General features: G+C 37.8%; 1 protein-coding gene across 1 annotated transcript in view; it reads left to right on the plus strand.

Moving 5' to 3' along the window:
• Positions 1-16,865, plus strand: part of CEP85L (centrosomal protein 85L) — a 112,556-nt gene that overhangs the window by 89,377 nt on the left and 6,314 nt on the right. Inside the window, exons 11-12 of the mRNA XM_080938237.1 lie at positions 1,530-1,637; positions 15,384-15,615. Of these exons, the coding sequence (XP_080794363.1) occupies positions 1,530-1,637; positions 15,384-15,615 (340 nt within the window). The remainder of the gene's footprint in view (positions 1-1,529; positions 1,638-15,383; positions 15,616-16,865) is intronic.

The following is a 16,865-nucleotide window of genomic DNA, read 5'->3' on the forward strand; positions in this document are numbered from 1 at the left end:
AGCTTATGAACATTAGGTACAATACGAGAACAACTGTTCATCTGGGTGATTGAAATAGACATGATGTTGGTACTACATGAACTGGGATTGATAATCAGATTTTGTTCTTTAATCTGTTGACAGCATATAACACAACTAACTCACCTTTAACTCGTATGCATACATGCTTTCGTAATTGTAGAATAGTGATTGCTATATTAGGGGACATGCTCTTGTCCAGCAGTTTTAGCACTGTAGGTAGACTATTACCAGGAAATAGAAGTATGTCTGTGGGCCTGCTCTTCAAGTACTCCTAATACCCAGCCAGAATGACATGTGAACATAATATCATTTCTCAAATTCAGTTTTCCTTCTTGTGACATGAGTGCCATAAACTTCCAAGTTCTCCAGAAAGAGAGGCAACCTATTTTACAACTGTCTTAATTTCAGTCTTACATGAAAACACATTTGTCAGTATGTAGTTGTCATTCATAGTCAACATGACTTGAGTTGGTCAAAGTGCAAAACACTAAATTTTTAGGCGATTGCAGTACAGAATTATGAAAATAATCTCACTGGGCTCAATTTTTATTGTTAAAAATGTAAGCCTTAAAGTACTTATCTATGCTAATTTTCTCTATAATTCTAATAAATCCACATATCAAAATTTTATTGGAATTTTGGATTATAGATAAATAATCTTGTCAGGCTAGGAAGCATAAATCTTCAAGTAGGTAATAAATATCCATATATCATTCAGTCAAATGAAGTTACAAAGCAATTGCGGTATCAAAAATATATTCAGAGAGCTTTCCTTTGGTATTGTATTGCCAAATACATTTGAGGGAATTTGGCTAGTCAGCGTACTGAAGCATTTTTAGTCAAGAATAAATAGACTTGTAGTAAAAACGATTTACCTTCTCTGGACATAAATTTGTTAATTTTTTGGTCTAACTACAAAGGGAAGGTTGATAGAAACACCTAGGGACCCTAGTAAGCATGGAGTTTATGGACGTTCTTCCTGGAATGTAAAATAAAAACCCGGAGTCAGCTGGAATGACTCAGGGATTACTAAGGCATCCACTTTGCTTCTTTGTCACATGCAGGAATTTTTTTTTTTACATTTGCAGCTCATCTACATGATATATAATTTTATAACGGAGTAAGAAGATTAACTTTCAGAGTTAATTCACTACTCAGGACTGTATACACAGAAAGCAGAGCTTAGCTATTAATGATGAAAAGCCACAAAAATGTAGCTAAGTATTGCTTTGTTACCAACACACTCCTAATGTATAATACACCAATTAATAAAATAAGAATTATTTATAGTATAGAACTGGATAAAAATCTCAATTTGATATGTTTCACAGACATTCAAAACGCCTTGCTGTTGCTTTCCTATTCTTTGGACCTAATATAGTGACAGTTTCATCACAGAAGGGGTTAGGGAGGTGAGAAGATCTTAAGTACTGAGAATATGCTAGATAAACTGTGCCTTCTGTGTGTGAACATGCTTGCTTTATGGTTTGCCACTGTTGTCATTTCAGTCTATGCAGGGGAAACTTTGTAAGGAGAGATTGACTGCCCAAAGCACTATGGAAGAGTTCGGAAGGAAAGACGGAAGCCTCCAGAGGTTGACAGAAGCACTGCTTGAAGTGAGTAGCAGCTCCAACTGCCCACAGGGCAGTTCTCCACCTCTTTAAAGTCAATGCTTAACTTTGTACATTAGCTAAAGAACTTTGATGTGCTGAATACTTAAATTCATGAAAGTTCACAAAAAATTATAACAAAAAGACAAGCCTTTATTTTTCTTATGCCCCCTTTCTGCATATTATAATTTTATTCTTATGACTTAACCAGGTAAAGTTGAATGTACACATTCACTGAGTCCTAAAGTGAGCAAATAAAGCATAGGCTGAACAGAGTCAAAGTCCTCCGAAGTCCTCCGGGAGACTGCAGTGCTGCTGCTGGTCACACCTTCTCCTGAGCACGGGGAAGACTTGACCTGTGTCTAGAACATGTTATATATGGTACTTGTGTTAGGCAGAGGACTCAAGTGAATGTCCTAAAGTGTATGGGGTTCTTACATAACTACAATACGATTATCATGCCCAATGAAATTGATGGTTCCTCGATGTTTGATAATCTGTATCCATATTTCCCTACTACAAGTACTTTTTCAGAGACTATGGAAGACATTATCCTAACTTTGAGGGACATACATTGCATTTTGTTATTCTTTTTTAAAAATTCAAGGTTGTGGTCTTCCCTTGTGTAACTGTCTTTTGAAGTAACTAGAAGCTCACTAGTCTTGTAGACCTATATGATCATACCTTTTAGATTTGTTCATTAATGGCATCATTAATGGCACATTTATGATACCATTATAGGCTTTCTTAATGGTACCATTTGTCCTTTACCCTCTTGAGTTTCCAGTAAATTAATTATTAGAGCTCCAGGCTCCATGAAATTCATGTCAATTGTTTTTGCTGTGAATACTTTGTATTGCTGACATGTTATACGATAGTTGATTATGCTGTTGTAAATGGATACAAATACTAAGCTCTTTAGGTTAAAGTGGTGACAGCTCAGCTTTCCTACCACAGAGATGTAGCCACTACAGACAGCTGGTGATCTGTGGGGCTGGGTGCACATGTAGTCGCCAAATCTGTTTCCTTGATGGGTTTTGCTTCTACCAAAGTTCACTGACTAAGTAAATAAGTACACGTTAGTTTTTCACATTTACTTCATTTTTATTATCTTTATTATCTAGCATTCTTATATGAAAGCATTCTTTTTCACCCCAGTCTATGTGGTTATTCTTAAATACAGCTCCAGTTGGAAATCTTGTTAAGCTCATGTGTCAGCAGTGTATTTCAGGGCGAGGAGGGAAAAGGAACTTGGAGATGAGGATAGCTTTTACTGAGTACACTAAGTCATGAGTCTATGGTGCTGTTTCTAGCTCCAGTTGATTTTCAGATGATGCCATTTCCCTTTTAGGTCATAGTTATATTTTTTGTGTATTAAATTATAAAATTTAATTATTGTGCATTTCATAACATATATACTTAAAAATTAAAGAAATTCTTCCACTTGTATCTAGTGGAGTTTCTGGGTATATTAGCCACATTTCTGAGCATTAACCACATGCCCAGAAATAAATGGTTGATTAACATGAAACAACCTCAGTAGTTTTTTGCAAATTTTTTTGTCATATTTTGGATTATTTCAGCTATTTTTTTTTTTTTTTGGTCTTACTGGTCTATTGCTTGTATATTTTGGTTTCTGTTTTATGGGAGGAGTTTTGCTTTGTTTCGTTTGGTGTGTGTGTGTGTGTATGTGTGGTGTGTGTGTGTGTGTGTGTGTGTGTGTGTATGTGTGTGTGTGTTGTATTTTGCTTTCTCCCTATGTTTTTTAAGAGAGAGAGAAAGGGCGGTATCATGGTGGGTAGGTGGGAAGGGGAGGTGGAGAGGATCTGAAAGGAGTTCAAGAGGGGAAAAGTGATTAGAATGTACCGAATGAAAAATATTTCCGAGCAGTCCCAAAAGGAAAAGGCCTGCTGAGAAGGAGATCCGAGTAGCCAGGGGGCAGAGAGATCTCTGCTGAGTGCGCACGGAAAGCACGCCCCTGCCCTGACTGATCCAGGGACCAAAAATTCAGCATTGGGACCTCTGTTCCCACCCGCAGCTTTGGGGCGCAGAACAGGGCACCGACCATCCGCCACCTGGACCAGCAGAGATCCAGGGTCATAGACCAGGTACAAGGGAAAGGCAAGAACATATCACTGACAACAAGATGGCAAGAGGAAAGCGAAAGAGCATATCCCAAGGAAACCAAGACAACCTGGCAACACCAGTACCAAGCTTTCCCATCACAGCAAACAGCAGAATACCAAACACTCCAGAAAAAGAAGACACAGACCAAAAATCATACCTCAAGACGATGATAGAGATCCTTAAACAAGAATGGGAGGAAAAGCAAAAAAAATCAGAAGCTTTTAAAGAGGAAACAAGAAAAACACTCACCATAAAGAATTAGAGGAAAACAAAACCAAAGAGATGAAGGAATGGAAGAAGGAATTTAAAATGGAAATTGACACAATAAAGAAAACACTAAAAGAGATAACCCTAGAGGTAGAACACCTAAAAAAGAAATCAGGAGTCACAGATGCAAGCATTTCCAATAGACTACAAGAAATGGAAGAGAGAATCTCGGGGGCAGAAGACAACATTGAAAACATAGACAAAACAGTCAGAAAAGATGCAAAAACCAAAAAGCTCCTAACCCAAAATGTCCAGGAGATCCAGGAATGAGAAGGCCAAACCTAAGGATAATAGGAATAGAAGAGGGAGAAGAATATCAACTAAGAGTTACAGTAAATATCTTTAACAAAATCGTAGAAGAAAACTTCCCTACCCTTAAGAATGAGATGACCACGAGCATAAAAGAAGCCTTCAGAACTCCAAATAGGTTGGACCAGAAAAGAAATTCTTCCCGACACATAATAGTCAAAACACCAAGTGCCCAAAGCAAAGAAAGAATATTAAAAGCACTAAGGGAAAAAGGTCAGGTAACATATAAAAGCAGACCAATCAGAATCAGACCCAATTTCTCAACAGAGACTAAAGCAAGAAGAGCCTGGACAGACATCATGCAGACCCTAAGAGAGCACAAGTGCCAGCCCAAGCTGCTTTACCCAGCAAAACTATCAATCACCATAGATGGACAGACGAAGATATTTCAAGACAAATCTAAATTTACACAATCTCTGACCACAAACCCAGCACTACAACGAAGGTAGAAATCCCAATAAAATAAGGGGAACTACATCCTAGTAAACACAAGAAAACTCCTAAGCAAAAAAAGCAAAAAAAGAAAGACACAGATACAACTCAACCTACAAAGGCAATAATAGCAGAAAACAGCAACTACTATTCCTTCATATCTATCAACATAAATGGACTCAACTCCCCAATAAAGAGACATAGACTATCAGACTGGATACATAAACAAAATCCAGCATTTTGCTGCATACAGGAAACTCATCTCAGAGACACAAACGGACACTATCTCAGAGTAAAAGGGTGAGAAAAAAACTTCCAAGCAAACAGCCCCAAGATGCAAGCTGGAGTGACTATTCTAATATGGAATAAAGTAAATTTCCAACCCAAAGTTATCAAAACAGATAAGGAAGGACACTTTTTACTCATTACAGGGGAAATCTGTCAGGAGGAACTCTCAATCCTTAACATATATGCTCCAAATACAAAAGCACCCACATTCATAAAAGAAACCCTACTAAAGCTCAAAAAATATATTTCACCCCACACAATAATAGTGGAAGACTTTAATACCCCACTCTCACCAATGGACAGATCATGGAAACAGAAACTGAACAAGGACACTTTAAACTAGCAGAGACTATGAACCAATTGGAATTAATAGATATCTACAGAACATATCATCCTAAAGTAAAAGAATACACCTTCTTCTCAGCACCCTATGGCAACTTCTCAAAAATTGACCACATAATTGGACACAGAACGAACCTCAATCGATATAAGAAGATTGAAATACTCCCATGCATCCTCTCAGATAACCATGGTCTAAGGCTGGTCTTTAAAAACAACAAAGACAACCAAAAGCCCACATACATATGGAAACTAAGCAAGGCTCTGTTAAATGATAGGAGGGTCAAAGAAGAAATAAAGAAATTAAGGATTTTCTAGAATTCAGTGAAAACGAAAACACAACATACCCAAAACTATGGGATGCAATGAAAGCAGTACTAAGAGGGAAACTCATAGCTCTGAGCGCTTCCAAAAAGAAACTGGAGAGAGCATATACATCAGCAACTTGACAGCACAGCTAAAAGCTCTAGAATAAAAGGAAACAGATACACCTAAGAGGAGTAGACGGCAAGAAATAATCAAACATAGGGCAGAAACAGACCAAATAGAAACAAAAAGAACCATTGAATCAACAAAACCAAGAGCTGGTTCTTTGAGAAAATCAACAAGATTGATAAACCCCTAGCCAGACTAACTAGAGGGCAAAGAGAGAGTATACAAATTAACAAAATCAGAAAGGAAAGTGGAGACATAACAACTGAAACTGAGGAAATTCAAGAAATCATCAGATCCTACTACAAATGTCTATACTCCACAAAGCTGGAAAATCTGGAGGAAATGGATGAATTCCCAGACAGATACAAGATCCTAAAGTTAAACCAGGACCAAGTAAACCATCTAAATAATCCCATAACACCTAAAGAAATAGAAGTCATCAAAAGATTCTCAACCAAAAAGAGCCCAGGTCCAAACGGGTTCAGTGCAGAATTTTATCGGACATTTATTGTGGACATAGCACCAATACTCTCCAAACTATTCCACAAGATAGAATCAGATGGAATACTACCTAATTCATTTTTTGAGGCTAAAATAACCCTCCTTTCTAAACCACACAAAGACCCTACAAGGAAAGAGAACTTCAGACCAATCTCACTTACGAACATTGATGCAAAAATACTCAAAAAATCCTTGCAAACCGAATTCAAGAACACATCAAAACCGTCATTCACCATGACCAAGTAGGCTTCATCCCTGGGATGCAGGAATAGTTTAACATAAGGAAATCCATCAATGTAATCCATTATATAAACAAACTCAAAGAACAAAATCACATGGTCATCTCACTAGATGCTGAGAAAGCATTTGACAAAATTCAACACCCCTTCATGTTAAAAGTCCTGGAAAGAACAGGAATCCAAAGTCCATACCTAAACATAGTAAAAGCAATATAAAGCCAACAAACAGCCAACATCAAACTTAACGTTGGGAAACTTGAAGCAATCCCACTAAAATCAGGGACTCGACAAGGCTGCCCACTCTTCCCCTACATATTCAACATAGTACTTGAAGTCCTGGCTGGAGCAATTAGACAGCAAAAGGAAATCAAAGGGATACAAATCGGCAAGGAAGAAGTAAAAACATCACTCTTTACAGATGACATGATAGTGTACTTAAGTGACCTCACATATTTCACAAGAGAACTCCTACAGCGGATAAACAAGTTCAGCAAAGTGGCTGGATATAAAATTAATTCAAACAAATCAGTACCCTTCCTATATTCAAAGGACAAACATGTGGAAAAAGAAATTAGGGAAAAGATACCCTTCACAATAGTCACAAAAACTATGAAATACCTTGGTGTGACTCTAACTAAGCAAGTGAAGTACCTGTATGACAAGAATTTCAAACCTATAAAGAAGGAAATTGAGGATGATCTCAGAAAATGGAAAGATCTCCCATGCTCTTGAATTGGAAGGATCAACATTTTAAAAATGGCCATCCTACCAAAAGCAATCTACAGATTCAATGCAATCCCCATCAAAATTCCAACCCAGTTCTTCATGGAATTGGAAAGATCAATGTGCAATTTCATCTGGAATAACAAATGACCTAGAATTGCAAAATCCATCCTCAACAACAAGAAAACATCTGTGGGAATTACTATCTCTGACCTCAAGCTATATTACAAGGCAATTTTGCTGAAAACTGCATGGTACTGGTACCGAAATAGGCATGTGGATCAATGGAATAGAATAGAAGATCCAGAAATGAGCCCTCATGTATATGGTCACCTGATTTTTGACAAAGGAGCTGTAAACACTCAATGGAAAAAGGACAGCCTATTCAACAAATAGTGCTGGTCCAACTGGCACTCAGCATGCAGAAGAATGAAAATAGACCCTTTCTTATCTCCTTGTACAAAGCTCAAGTGTAAGTGGATCAAAGATCTCCACATTAAACCAGGTACACTAAAACTATTAGATGAGAAAGTAGAAAAAACCTTAGAACTCATAGGCACAGGAGAAAATTTCCTGAACAAAACACCAATGGCTCAAGCTCTAAGGTCAAAGATTAACAAATGGGACTTAATGAGATTGCAAAGTTTCTGTAAGGCTAAGGACATCGTCAAGAAAACAAAACGGCAGCCAACAGAATGGGAAAAGATCTTTACCAACTCCACATCAGATAGAGGCCTAATATCCAAGGTATACAAAGAACTCAAAAAGTTAGACACCAGAGAATCAAACAACCCTATTAAAAAATGGGGTACAGAGTTAAACAAAATGTTCTCAATTGAGGAATATGGAATGGCTGAGAAACATCTGAGGAAGTGCTTGACATCCTTAGCCATCAGGGAAATGCAAATCAAAAGAACCCTGAGATTCCACCTCACACCAGTCAGATTGGCCAAGATCCAAAACTCAGATGACAGCATTTGGTGGTGAGAATGCGGAGAAAGAGGAACACTTCTCCACTGTTGGTGGGGTTGTAAACTGATACAACCACTCTGGAAATCAGTCTGGTGATTCCTCAGAAAATTGGACATAGTACTACCTGAAGATCCAGCTCTTCCACTTCTGGGCATATAACCGAGAGACACTCCATTATACAACAAAGATACATGCACCACAATGTTCATAGCAGCTCTATTTATAACAGCCAGAAGCTGGAAAGAACCCAGATGTCCTTCAGTAGATGAATGAATACAAAAATTGTGGTACATTTACACAATGGTGTACTACTCAGCTATCAGTAACAATGACTTGGAGGCTGAGCAACTGGTGGGTGGGAGACCTGGGCTGCCGGGGAGCAGAGAGATTTCTGGGGAGTGCACATGGAAAGTGCACCCCGTGCCTTGCCCTGCCCTGCTGTGCCTGATCCAACAACCAGAAACAGAACAGTGGAACTTGCGCTCACACCCGACGACTCTGAGGCAAAAAACAGGGCTTGGCCCATCTGACACCTGGACCAGTGGAGAACCAGGGACACAGACCAGATACAAGGGAAAGGCAAGAACATATCACTGACAACAAAATGGCAAGAGAAAAGAGAAAGAGTATATCCCAAGGAAACCAAGACAATCTAGCAACACCAGAACGCAGCTCTCCCATAACAGCAAACATCGGAATTCCAAACACTCCAGAAAAAGAAGACACAGACCTGAAATCATACCTCAAGATGCTGATAGAGATACTTAAACAAGAAAGGGAGGAAAAGCAAAAAGATTCAGAAGCTTTTAAAGAAGAAACATGAAAAACACTCAAAGAATTCAAAGAACTAGAGGAAAACAGAACCAAAGAAATAAAGGAATGGAAGAGGGAAATTAAAACAGAAATTGGCACAATAAAGAAAATGCTAAAAGAGATAACCCTAGAGTCAGAATACCAAAAAAAAAAAAAAAAAAGAAATCAGGAGTCACAGAAGCAAGCATTTCCAATAGATTACAAGAGATCGAAGAGAGAATCTCGGGGGCAGAAGACAACATTGCAAACATAGACAAAACAGCCAGAGAAGATGCAAAAAACAAAAAGCTCCTAACCCAAAATGTCCAGGAAATCCAAGACACAATGAGAAGACCGAACCTAAGGATAATAGGAATAGAAGAGGGAGAAGAGTATCAACCAAGAGGCACAGTAAATATCTTCAACAAAATCATAGAAGAAAACTTCCCTACCCTCAAGAATGAGATGACCACGAGCATAAAAGAAGCCTTCAGAACTCCAAATAGGTTCGACCAGAAAAGAAATACCTCCCGACACATAATAGTAAAAACATCAAGTGCCCAAAGTAAAGAAAGAATACTAAAAGCAGTAAGGGAAAAGGTCAGGTAACATATAAAGGATGACCAATCAGAATCACACCCAATTTCTCAATAGAGACTATGAAAGCTAGAAGAACCTGGACAGACATCATGCACTCCTTAAGAGAGCACAAGTGCCAGCCCAAGCTGCTATACCCAGCAAAACTATCAATCACCTCCGATGGAGAGACAAAGATATTTCAAGACAAATCAAAATTCACACAATATCTGACCACAAACCCAGCACTACAACGAATTATAGGTGGAAAACCCAATACAAGGAGGGAAAATACAGCCTAGTAAAAACAAGAAAACTCCTAAACAAGAAAACTAAAAGAAGAAAAAAAACACAGACACAACTCAACCCAAAAAAGCAATAATGGCAGGAAACAGAAACAACTATTCCTTGATATCTATTAACATAAATGGTCTCAACTCCCCAATAAAGAGACATAGACTATCAGACTGGATACATAAACAAAATCCAGCCTTTTGCTGCATACAGGAAACTCATCTCAGAGACAAAGACAGACACTATCTCAGAGTAAAAGGGTGGAAAAAAACTTCCAAGCAAACAGCTCCAAGATGCAAGCTGGAATGGCTATTCTAATATCGAATAAAGTAAATTTCCAACCAAAAGTTATCAAAAAAGATAAGGAAGGGTACTTTTTACTCATTACAGGGGAAATCTGTCAGGAGGAACTCTCAATCCTTAACATATATGCTCCAAATACAAAATCACCCACATTCATAAAAGGAACCCTACTTTAATACCCCACTCTCACCAATGGACAGATCAGGGAAACAGAAACTGAACAAGGACACTGCAAAACTAGCAGAGACTTTGAACCAACTAGAATTAATAGATATATACAGAACATACTATCCTAAAGTAAAAGAATACACCTTCTTCTCACCACCCCATGGCACCTTCTCAAAAATTGACCACATAATTGGACACAGAACAAGCCTCCATCGATATAAGAAGATTGAAATACTCCCATGCATCCTCTCAGATCATTATGGTCTACGGCTGGTCTTTAACAACAACAAAGACAACAAAAAGCCCACATACACATGGAAACTAAACAACGCTCTGTTAAAGGATAGCAGGGTCAAAGAAGAAATAAAGAAAGAAATTAAGGATTTTCTAGAATTCAATGAAAAGGAAAACACAACATACCCAAACCTATGGGATGCAAAGAAAGCAGTATTGAGAGGAAAACTCATAGCCCTAAATGCTTCTAAGAGAGCTCACATCAGCAACCTGACAGCACAGCTAAAAGCCCTAGAACAAAAGGAAGCAGATATACCCAAAAAGCGTAGACAGCAAGAAATAATCAAAATTAGGGCAGAAATAGACCAAATAGAAACAAAAAGAACCATTGAAAAAATCAACAAAACCAAGAGCTGGTTCTTTGAGAAAATCAAGAAGATTGATAAACCCCTTGCCAGACTAACTAGAGGGCAAAGAGAGAGTATTCAAATTAACAAAATAAGAAAGGAAAGTGGAGACATAACAACTGAAACTGAGGAAATTCAAGAAATCATCAGATCCTACTACAAAAACTTATACTCCACAAAATTGGAAAATCTGGGGGAAATGGACAAATTCCTAGACAGATACAAGGTCCCAAAGTTAAACCAGGACAAAGTAAACCATCTAAATAACCCTATAACACCTAAAGAAATAGAAGAAGTCATCAAAAGCCTCCCAACCAAATAAAGCCCAGGTCCAGACAGGTTCAGTGCAGAATTCTATCAGACATTTATTGGGGATATAACATCAATACTTGCCAAACTATTCCAAAACATAGAATCAGATGGAATATTACCCACCTCATTTTTTGAGGCTATAATAACTCTCGTACCTAAACCACACAAAGACCCTACAATGAAAGAGAACTTCAGACCAATCTCATTTATGAACATTGATGCAAAAATACTCAACAAAATCTTTGCAAACTGAATCCAAGAATACATCAAAATGATCATTCATCATGACCAAGTAGGCTTCATCCCTGGGATGCAGGGATGGTTTAACATAAGGAAATCCATCAATGTAATCCACCATATAAACAAACTCAATGACCAAAATCACATGGTGATCTCACTAGACGCTGAGAAATCATTCGACAAAATCCAACACCCTTTTATGTTAAAAGTCCTGGAGAGAACATTAATCCAAGGCCCATACTTAAACATAATAAAAGCAATATACAGCAAACCAACAGCCAACATTAAACTTAATGGCGGGAAACTTGAAGCAATCCCACTAAAATCAGGGACTCGACAAGGCTGCCCACTCTCCCCCTACCTATTCAACATAGTACTGGAAGTCCTGGCTGGAGCAATTAGACAGCAAAAGGAGATCAAAGGGATACAAATCGGAAAGGAAGAGATAAAAATATCACTCTTTGCCGATGACATGATAGTGTACTTGAGTGAACCCAAAAATTCCACCAGAGAACTCCCACAGCTGATAAACAAGTTCAGCAAAGTGGCTGGATACAAAATTAACTCAAACAAATCAGTAGCCTTCCTATACTCAAAGGACAAACATGTGGAGAAAGAAATTAGGGAAAAGGTACCCTTCACAATCATCACAAAAACTATGAAATACCTTGGCGTGACTCTAACTAAGCAAGTGAAGGACCTGTATGACAAGAACTTCAAACCTCTAAAGAAAGAAATTGAGGAGGATCTCAGAAAATGGAAAGATCTCCCATGCTCATGGATTGGAAAAATCAACATTTTAAAAATGGCCATCCTACCAAAAGCAATCTACAGATTCAATGCAATCCCCATCAAAATTCCAACCCAGTTCTACCTGGAATTGGAAAGATCAATGTGCAATTTCATATGGAATAACAAAAGAACTAGAATAGCGAAATCCATCCTCAACAACAAAAAAACATCTGCGGGAATCACTATCCCTGACCTCAAGCTATATTACAAGGTAATTGTGCTGAAAACTGCATGGTACTGGTACAGAAATAGGCATGTGGATCAATGGAATAGAATAGAAGATCCAGAAATGAGCCCTCATGTATATGGTCACCTGATTTTTGACAAAGGAGCAGTAAACATTCAATGGAAAAAGGACAGCCTATTCAACAAATGGTGCTGGTCCAACTGGCACTCAGCATGCAAAAGAATGAAAATAGACCCTTTCTTATCTCCTTGTACAAAGCTCAAGTGTAAGTGGATCAAAGATCTCCACATTAAACCAGATACACTGAAACTATTAGATGAGAAAGTAGGGAAAACCTTAGCACACATAGGCACAGGAGAAAATTTCCTGAACAAAACACCAATGGCTCAAGCTCTAAGGTCAAAGATTAACAAATGGGACTTAATGAGATTGCAAAGTTTCTGTAAGGCTAAGAACATTGTCAAGGAAACAAAACAGCAACCAACAGAATGGGAAAAGATCTTTACCAACTCCACATCAGATAGAGGCCTAATATCCAAGGTGTACAAGGAACTCAAAAAGCTAGACACCAGAGAATCAAATAACCCTATTAAAAAATTGGGTACAGAGCTAAACAAAACGTTTTCAGTTGAGGAACACCGAATGGCCGAGAAACATCTGAGGAAGTGCTCCACATCCTTAGCCATCAGGGAAATGCAAATCAAAACAATCCTGAGATTCCACCTCACACCAGCCAGATTTGCCAAGATCCAAAATTCAGATGACAGCAGATGCTGGCGAGGCTCTTGAGAATGAGGAACACTTCTCCACTGTTGGTGGGGTTGCAAGCTAATACAACCACTCTGGAAATCTGTCTGGCGATACCTCAGAAAATTGGATATAGTACTACCTGAAGACCCAGCTATTCCACTTCTGGGCATATACCCCAGAGACACTTTAATACACAACAAAGATATATGCACCACAATGTTCATAGAGGCTCTATTTATAGTAGCCAGAAGCTGGAAGGAACCCAGATGTCCTTCAGAAGATGAATGGATACAAAAATTGTGGTACATATACACAATGGAATACTACTCTGCCACTAAAAACAATGACTTAACCAAATTCTTAAGAAAATGGCTGCATCTAGAGAATATCATCCTGAGTGAGATAACCCAGTCACAAAAGAACAGACATAATATGCAGTCACTGATAGTGGGATGCTAACCCCAGAGGCTTGCACTCCCCCAGAAATAACTCACAGAATGTATGAAGTCCAAGAAATAAAGAAAACAAAACAAAAAAAAATATTTACAAAACAAGAATACTTTAACTATTTCCATGTTACATTTTGTTTTACATGTACTTTAGCTCATTGTAACTATTAAGTTTTCAAGGCATACAATCAAACCTTGAAAAAAATCAAGTACTGACTAAAAAATATTCATATAGTTTTATGTAAAAATTATGTTAAAATCTAAAAAAAGTACTGACAAAAAATGTATAATTTTAAGCAAAAAATGTTTAAAATCTGTACATTTATCTTTGTTTTGTAAAATAAAGTTTTTTTTAAAAAAAGAGAAACAATGACTTAACCAAATTCTTAAGAAAATGGTTGCATCTAGAGAATATCATCCTGATTGATATAACCCAGTCACAAAAGAACAGACATAATATGCAGTCACTGATAGTGGGATGCTGACCCCAGAAGCTCGGACTTTGCCAGAAACAACTCACAGACTTTTTGAAGTTCAAGAAAAAAAGAAAAGAAAAGAAAACAAACAAACAAAAAAAGCATTATGGCCAATCCTTATACACCAAGAAAACATTGAGTAATTCCAGGTTACATCGTGTTTTACATGTACTTTTTGCTCATTGTAACTAGTAAGACCTAAATGCAGAGTATCAAACCTTAAAAAGAAGAAAAAAAAAAAAAGCCAAGCACTGACAAAAATGTATTTGTATACATTTATGCAAAAATGTTTAAAATTTTTTTATCTTTGTTTTTTTATATAAAGTTTAAAAAAAGAAAAAGAAAATAGCTAGCCAAGAGACAGGAAGCCTAGATTCATTTGTTGCTCTCTGCTCTTAACCTGATGTCATATGATAAGCTACTTGAGCATATACCTTGCCTTCCCCTCTTGATAGAGTGCAACCTGGAATTGTATGATGAATACACCCTTTCTTTCACTATATTGACTTTTTGTTAGGATATTTTATCACAGCAAAGAAAGGATACTAGGGTCCTGTCTCACAAACATCAGTATGTGAACCATCATACCTGAAACACTACAGGAAAACTGTGTACATCTCTTTCTTCATGGTAGTTTAATAGTTACAAACATTCTTCGTACTCATCAACATATCCAGAAATTGCATGTGTCAAGAAGTCAAATAATACAATAATTTCTACAGATAAAAAAAAAAGAAAAATATTTCCATAAAAGGAGAAAGATAGTTCCAGTATAATTAAGTAACTTCAGCTGCTTAACACCACAGACTGAGGTTTAAGGTGTCCTTGTACAGGTCACCAAGCACTTGTTACATTATGAGGAATGCATACATAGGCCATTACTTGTGATGCTGCCTGCCTGTGATCACTCCCTCTGTTTACTGTGGACATCTGTCAGCATAGAGGAGTCAGCCTGTAAATACAGATCAATGTTTTATTTCCCCCTACTGTATGTGTACAATTGAGTTTGATTAAAGTAAATATTCTATGATGTTTAGTAATAGACTTGGTTGTAGACTCTGGGAAAAATATTAAAACTGTATGACTTATTTTAATACCTTTCTCTGTTCTAACAACTGGCTTTTTTTTTTTTAATTCTAGAACCAAAGACAGATGGGAGAGACATACTCTTTACAGGATCAGGGCCATGAAGCAGCGCAGTCTAGGCCACAGACCGTTCATTCTAAGTGGCCTCTCTTCGATTTGACTGTGATTGATCAGCTGTTCAAGGAAATGTCATATTGTCTGTTTGACTTGAAAGCATTGTGTAGTATTCTTAATCAACGAGCTCAGGGCAAGGAGCCTAACCTCTCACTGTTACTGGGAATCCGATGTAAGTGGCTGATGACTTGTCTTTACTCTGTATTTTCCATGTTTCTTATTATACCCTCCTGTCCTTTTTATAAGTCTGGGACTCAGTTGGGTTTATGTTTACCCCTTACTGTCTCATTATATAAAGTTACGGAAGCCAGGAGGAAAATAGCTGCAGAGGGCATAGACATGTTTCCAAACTGAGTCTGTGAACTCACTAGCTAGCAGTGATTTCCCTTTACTCTTCTGAAATTAACAATTTCTTCTGTTGCATTTATTTGGCTTTTGCACAGATGAGTGGTCCCGCTGTGTATCAACTGTGAGATAATACTAACTGCTTTTTTAAGCATTGTGTGTCTTATGGCTAAATGTGGGTGCCAGTCATTTTGTGTGAGCTAGATTTTCTCCTACAGATGTGCTGCCTTTTTTTCTATGAATTCTTTAATACATTAATGCATGTCACTTGTAAGTACACACACACACACACACACACACACACACACACAATTAGATTATTGCAGTAAGTGCTGTCATTGAGATGTGTTCAAAGGACAGTGGTAAAATTGGAATAAAAGTGGCTAAGACTGTGGGAAGGGCTGCCAAGACTTCATGGAGTAGCTGGTGTTTGAGGCTTGCCAGGTAAATACTGACATTTTGGTTAGACTGGATCTCTTGGAGTAAGAAGAAGTTCACATATAAAAGACTTCAGTTATTTTATAATATACACTTGAGTTCAGCATTTACTAACCTTTACATTAATATAACAGCCATGCAAATATGGGCACTGTGGAAGCTCAGGACTCTTACCACTTTCCCCACCTCTCCTACCCAGAATGTACTCCGTTTAGATGTTCAGGTTCAAACTGTAAATCCTTACCTTGAGTTTGGCATTGTGAAAGTTTGTCTAGCCTGCTACTTTGTCAGGAACCAAAGAATTCTTTTGAATTGCTATCTCATGACTCCTTCTATTATTGGTAGACTGCACCACTTTAAAAAGTACTCCCTGCCTACTTGGTTTTTATGACATCATTCTCCATGTTCTACATCCACCTTTATGACTGCTCATCCACAATATTCTGTGGACTTTTCTGTAGTGTTCTTGTGTTTAAGCTGGGCATGGTGGTACATACCTTCAACCCTAACACATGGGATGCAGAAGAAGGAAGATCTCTGAGTTCAAGATCAGCCTGGTCTACATAGTTACAAGATAGCTAGAGCTATGTAATGAGTCCCTGTCTCAAAATAAAATCATGTGGTACACAAGAACTATTA

This window comes from Micromys minutus (assembly GCF_963924665.1).
Source record: "Micromys minutus genome assembly, chromosome: 25".
Classification (NCBI taxonomy): domain Eukaryota; kingdom Metazoa; phylum Chordata; class Mammalia; order Rodentia; family Muridae; genus Micromys; species Micromys minutus.